Consider the following 6006-nt stretch of genomic DNA (forward strand, 5'->3'; position numbering starts at 1 on the left):
GGCGTGCATAGGACCAAGAAGGAGGCCTGGATCAGGGCCAAGTACATCGACCGCGTGTTCGCGCGTCCCGACCACGCCGCCGCCGCCGCCTCCTCGGTGCTCCCGGACGACACGCCCTCCCCAGCCGCCAGTCCTCGGTATCGTGTCCCCGCCCGCCCGCCCATCCATCCGTCATCGGCGTCGCAATTCGCACTGCAGCAGCGGGTGTCATTAGAGGCGGAGGGGGGACAGCTGATCGGCGGCGGCTGGCTGGCTGTATCTGTAATTCGGCGGCGGCGGCGGCGGCGGCGAGGTGCGTGCAGGCAGGGCAAGGAAGGGTGGCTCACCAAGCAGGGCAGCAATCGGTCGTGGAAGAAGCGGTGGTTCGTGCTGCGCGAGGACGGCCTCCACTACTACAAGTACTTACGCCGCGCCGCCCCCTCCCTCCCGCGCGCCGTGCATTGTTGTATTGCGTGGTCCATTGTCCGTTGGTTTGACCGGCACCACGGTGCCGATGACGCGTCTGACGATGACGATGGCCTGCTGGTCTGTCGGTGACTGACTGCTGACTCGGCAGATCGCAGAGCGACGAGACGGCGGCGGGGGTCCTCAGCCTGTCCAGCGCTGCTGTGCGCCCCACTGTGGCCGCCCGCCAACCAGACTACGCCTTCGAAATCCTCACCAAGAACCGGTACCCCTGCCTGTGATATGGCCCCGCCTCCGCCTCCGCCTCCTCCTCGTGATAGTGAATGAATGAATGATGGTGAATGATGAATGATGGCTGCGTCATGCCATAGAATTCTGATTATTGTGAGTACCGCCCGGCATTGGCTGGATCTGTATGTCTGGGTGTGGGTGGTGTGCCAGGGCGTACCTCCTGCACGCCGACTCAGAGGAGGACGTGGAAGAGTGGGTGGCCCTCCTCGCACGCGCCGCGAATCGTTCCTACCACGCGAGCCCCGTCTTCGCCTCGGCCACTGCTGCTGCTACGGCCCACCACCACCACCACCACCAGGAGGAGGAGGAGGCTCCTACTCCAGCGTTGTCGGGAGGGACCTCTCGCGGACTCATCGGGCACGAGGAGTAGTACGCGCCCAGCCAACGGAGTAGCCGGCGTATTTTGTGTGGGCGGACCCACTCTCGCCCAACCACTGTACAACTCAACTGAACCAAGAAGATAATCGAGAGGTGAAAAGAGCATCCGAGAAACGAAAAGAAAAGAAAATCGCAGGTGGGAAAGAAGGTCACTTCTCGCAAGAGAGCGGTGCGGTAGAACGTTGTGCGGAGGGCGAGGTGGTCATGCTGCGTCTCTACAAGTCTCTGAGCATCCAAAATGATGTGTTCAGCAAGATACCGCGCGATCAGCTTCGCATGCCAATTGGGGCCACCGGGGCAGATGCAGCATCTGGGGGCTCGCCTGGAGGCGAGGACGAAGCCCCGCGCTATCTCGACATGAAGGCCTCCCGCCTCGCACTCGTAGGTCAAGAGGACGACGGTATCCTCCTCTTCGCTCACGACGGCTACGCCAAGGTCCCCCCCCCCGGCACAAGCAGCCTCATTGGAAACAAATCATTGCCAAGTTTCGCCTGCCGCCCCAAAACTTACGGTTCTGCTGCCGCCTCTTCAGGACGCGGCCGGGAAGGCGAGCAAGCGCACGTTTATCAACATGTACGACATGAAGACGAGGGAGCTCACCACCCTCTTCATGCACGACTACGTCATCGACGTCGTCTCGTGCTCCGTAAACGAAGAGCGCACTCTCCTGGGTACGTACAGGGCGACCTTGGCGTGTTCGCGCGCGTGAGGCTTGCGCGCGGAACAGCTACGCGCAGGTCCACGGTGGGCAGTGTCTTACACCGCACGCACGCACGTGGTGGTGGTGGTGGGGCGCACCAGTGTTCACGACGCTATCGCGCTATCGGAAGCCGGTGCCCAACGTCACGGAGACACAAGACTTTGAAGGTGGACCCCGTCCCTTGCCTGCCCAAGTCCGTGGCGAGCCTTTACTCACTCGCTCGTCGCGCTGTCGTTGGGATCTCCGACGTTGGACGTGTTCGTGTTTGCTGCACCGCAGAGCTGTACGAATCCCGCCTCGTGGAGGTCCTGTCGCAGCGGAGCATGCCCATCGACAAGCTCAGCAAGTCCAGGCAGAGCGTCTACGTACGTGTCACGTCCCTCCCCTCCTCCCCTCCATCCAGCACGGCTGGCCTCGCTTGTTTTGAGGGAACGCCGAGGGGTTGGCCTGCACAGCGCGTATCCCTCACCTCCACATGGCGGGGATCCGCACACTCGCACAGTTCTTGGGCAGCGACGCCAAACAGAAGGGCTGGACCCGCAGGCGCGTGTTTCTGCTGTTCGTCATGCACACCCACTTTGCCCAGGTCCTCCACATACAGACCACCCGACGCGGTCCGACCGACGAGGTGCCGCCCCGCCCCTCCCCTCCTTGCCTCGTGGTGGTGGTGGTGGTGGTGTGTTGCTCCGGCTCACCTCGCCTACCACTGTCCCCTTGGTGGCCACACGTGTTGTGTTGTGTTGTGCAACCCCGCAGCGCGTGCTCAAGTTTGCGGAGCTGTTTGCCAAGCTCGTCCAGAAATCGCAGCTGGCGTGGCACCAGTACAACGCCAAGGAGAAGGTCCTCTACTGCCTCGTCGCCCAAAACAACAAGGTTGGTTCGCTGCACACCCTTCCCCCCCACCACACGCTACCACCGGCTCCCACAATTCACCCCCCTCCCCGACCAACCAACGAACAAACAGGGCACCTACGATAAGAACCAGGACTACACGCTGCGCTGCTACAAGCTTTCAGGTGACCGGCGAAACGACGTCATGTTCGAGGTAAAGGCCCACGTTGCACCTCTTCTTCTTCTTCTTTTTCTCCTTCTCCCCTTGCGCACTCTGTCGCCCTCCTCCCATGATCGATGCGTTTTTGGCGGTTCCTTTTTTTTTTGCGTACGTGCGTGGCCATTGAATGACCCGCCTCTCCCCTGTTGTCCAGGTTGGCCCACTTCAGCTGGCACACGAGCCGCCCGAGATGTCGACCAATCCGCGCATGTCCATGCAACTCCCCGGCGAGGCCCGTGCAGGTGCCCAGCCCTTCCTCCTCCTCCCCATCGTCATCCGGGTCGACATCTCCGGCTTCTCTCTCCTCTCTCCCTCTCCTCTCTCCTCCTCTCTCCTCTCTCTCTCTCCCCCCCTCTCTTCTCTTGGTCGTTTGTGCAAGCGTCGTGCTCCCTTTAATCTCTCTCTCTCTCTCCCCCCCCGCCTCTTACGCCCACTGCAGGCCACAGGCGTAGTGCCTCGCAGTCCTTTGATGCCCGTTCGGCCGCCTCTGCGCTGTCGGTGAAATGGACGGACAACCTGCAGATCGTTGAAATGAGTGGGGTGCGTGCCGTTTCCCCCTCCCCCACGTGTGCACGCATTGCCCCCACGCTCACATGTGATATGTTTCTCTATGTATATGTATATGTATATGTACATACACGTATATATTTATCTATATGTACGATGATGTTCGACAGAATGCGGTGTGCCTGTGCCAGCAGCATCCCGTCGAGCCCAACGCATTTTCGCCCTCCATCAACGTCTCCATATTCGTGCTCCACCACAAGATGAAGCTGGACTTCTCCATTCCCATGAACGGCCCCAACGATGCCGCCTTCATCACCAGGTGTGTACATGCTCGCAATTCATCATCATCATCATCGTCATCACTCTCCTTCACCCACCGCCCGCATCCATCTGGTCCTCATTGTTCTCTTTGCTACCACTCGGTGATGGGTACAGCGCGCGAGTGTTCTTCGACTGCATCGGAGACCTCTTGCTGGTGTACGTGCCCGGCCGCTACATCCAGCTCATCGACTGCGGGGACGAGCACGACCCGTGCCCCAACCTCTTCTTCACCGGCAGCCGGTTCGCCACCCTCCTCCCCGAACAAGCCGTCGAGGACTTCCCGCCCTTTGTCATGGCACGTGCCCCCCCCCCGCCCGCCCCCGCCTCATCTCGTTTCTTCCATTGATGACGATGGTGGTGGCTGGCGGTCGTGATCGTGGCGTGCTCCTATCGCTAACGGTCACCCCCCCCCCAATGCAGCCCTTCGACACCATGATGTCGACGGCTTCCGACTATCGGCGCTATGGCATGCTCGACGTGCTCAAAGGTGCACTACCTCTCCCCCACCCACCCTCCGCTCCTCCTCTCCTTCATTCACGGCACCGCGGTGGCTTTTTGGGTCTCCATTTTGGCGGCGTGTGTCGGCCCTGATCGTCCTTCGGCCCCGCTAACCGCCCAACGTACCACCACCACCACCACCACGACTACCACCACCTTGCAGGGGTGCTGTACGAGTACACGTTCAATCGGGAGGCCGTCCTCAACGTGTTCGACCTGCCGTCGAGCGACTGGCACGTGTACGCCCTCCACTTGGCCATCGTGCACATGCACGACGTAGAACTGGTCGACAAGGTTCTCTCTCCTCCTCCTCCTCCTCCTCGATCCTGGCGTGCTGCTACGCGTACCCGCCACTAACCCACCGACAACGTTTGGGGGGGGGGTGCGTGGGTCTGCAGATCATGCGGCACATGTGCACCACGCGACCAGAAATGGTGTCCACGGTGCTCATCAAGGAATACCTCATCGGTACCGCCCCCCTCTCCTCCCCCCGGGGGGGGTAGCCCTCGTCTGCTCTATGCTACGCACCCTAGCAACGCGCCATGACCACTCCCGTACCCTTTATTTATAATTCTCATTTTATGTCGCGATCACAGGGACGCCCTACCAGTCGGTGAAGAACAAGAACATGGAGGTGCACCTGCTGAGCCTGCTTCCGGTGACCTCGCTCGAGTCGTTCACGAGCGACAACCTGTCCAAGAAGATCAAGCGCTTCATCTCCGTCTCCCGCCTCAACATCCCCGTCCTCGCCTCCAATCGCAAACTCATCCGACCCACCAACGTACGCCCCACCCCCACCCCCCCCCCAAAAAGGGGCCCGCTCCTCCTCCTCGTCGGGCCGCCTCCCTCCCTCCCAATCCTGGCCAGCACGTGTGGGGGTGGTGCCTGCATCAGCAGCTGATGGGCTTTTGGATGGGCCGTGGCGTGGCGTGTGCGCAGCGGCAACGGTTCCTGAGCGGGGGCTCGGGGCTGCTGCCTTCGGTGGAGGCCGGGAACAACACGCCCACGTTCCGCAACCTGTTCATGCGCATCCTGGGCATCGACGAGAGCCAGAACACCGGCACCGTGCCCGCCCCGCCCCCGCCCCCGCCCGACTCCAACGTCCTCACCCCCTACTCCGCCAGCGACCGGTACGAATGTGCCCACTACACTTCTTGCCACCCCCCCCCCCACCCTCCAATCCTCCTCTGCTCCCCCCCTCTCGGCTGGCTGGCTGGCTGGCGGGCGGGCGCTCACCCACGTGGGTGGGGGTGGGGTGCACCCCACAGGTGGAGGTTCATCGAGGCGCTGGCCGACTACATGTTCAACTCGTTCCCCAAGGAAAACAAAGCCAAGGCACCCATGCTCCCTCCCTCCTACCCTCCTCCTTTACCTCCCCCTCCACACCTCTTGGCCGTATCTCTTCGTCCGTCATCATCGTCGCCATCATTATCGTCGTCGTCGTCGTCGTCATCGTCGTCGTCGTCGTCATCGTCGTCGTCGTCGCTTTTTTCTGATGTCGTTGTTGTTGTGGTTGTTGTTGTTTTTCTTTTGCGCGCGTGCGCGTCCAGTGCATGGCGTGGGCCAAGGACTACCGCGGGGAGCAGATCCACCAGTCCAATCGCCTCTACGAATACATCGCCGAGTCGACCACCGGTACCCGCCTCCTCCTCTCTTCCCATTCTTGCCCAACCAGAAGAGAAGGCTGACGGCATGGCGGGGCCGGATACCCACGCCACGCCACCTGCCGGGGCCGGGGGGGGGAGGAAAAGGGTTCGTGCGGCTGCAGGTGCTGGAGAACCTGTACTACATCCTCGAGGAGCTGTCCTTCCCGCCGCCCAAGGGATTCACCTCCGAGTTTGCCACGCTGGGCCAC

General features: G+C 61.7%; 2 protein-coding genes across 2 annotated transcripts in view; both read left to right on the plus strand.

The window, feature by feature from the left end:
• Positions 1-1066, plus strand: part of ACA1_106950 (PH domain containing protein) — a gene marked incomplete at both ends in the record, with an annotated part of 4596 nt that extends 3530 nt beyond the window's left edge. The window contains 4 exons of the mRNA XM_004336279.1: positions 22-137; positions 303-398; positions 557-670; positions 847-1066. Of these exons, the coding sequence (XP_004336327.1) occupies positions 22-137; positions 303-398; positions 557-670; positions 847-1066 (546 nt within the window). The remainder of the gene's footprint in view (positions 1-21; positions 138-302; positions 399-556; positions 671-846) is intronic.
• Positions 1067-1278: 212 nt separating this feature from the next.
• Positions 1279-6006, plus strand: part of ACA1_107160 (uncharacterized protein) — a gene marked incomplete at both ends in the record, with an annotated part of 6266 nt that continues 1538 nt past the window's right edge. Inside the window, 19 exons of the mRNA XM_004336280.1 lie at positions 1279-1509; positions 1607-1745; positions 1876-1941; positions 2054-2139; positions 2277-2402; positions 2531-2647; positions 2739-2819; positions 2980-3067; positions 3265-3365; positions 3527-3651; positions 3768-3942; positions 4074-4140; positions 4315-4445; positions 4550-4619; positions 4748-4932; positions 5091-5281; positions 5420-5546; positions 5702-5786; positions 5827-5903. Coding sequence (XP_004336328.1) covers positions 1279-1509; positions 1607-1745; positions 1876-1941; positions 2054-2139; positions 2277-2402; positions 2531-2647; positions 2739-2819; positions 2980-3067; positions 3265-3365; positions 3527-3651; positions 3768-3942; positions 4074-4140; positions 4315-4445; positions 4550-4619; positions 4748-4932; positions 5091-5281; positions 5420-5546; positions 5702-5786; positions 5827-5903 — 2268 coding nt within the window. The remainder of the gene's footprint in view (positions 1510-1606; positions 1746-1875; positions 1942-2053; positions 2140-2276; positions 2403-2530; positions 2648-2738; positions 2820-2979; positions 3068-3264; positions 3366-3526; positions 3652-3767; positions 3943-4073; positions 4141-4314; positions 4446-4549; positions 4620-4747; positions 4933-5090; positions 5282-5419; positions 5547-5701; positions 5787-5826; positions 5904-6006) is intronic.

Source organism: Acanthamoeba castellanii, assembly GCF_000313135.1.
Source record: "Acanthamoeba castellanii str. Neff unplaced genomic scaffold scf7180000084660, whole genome shotgun sequence".
Lineage (NCBI taxonomy): Eukaryota > Discosea > Longamoebia > Acanthamoebidae > Acanthamoeba > Acanthamoeba castellanii.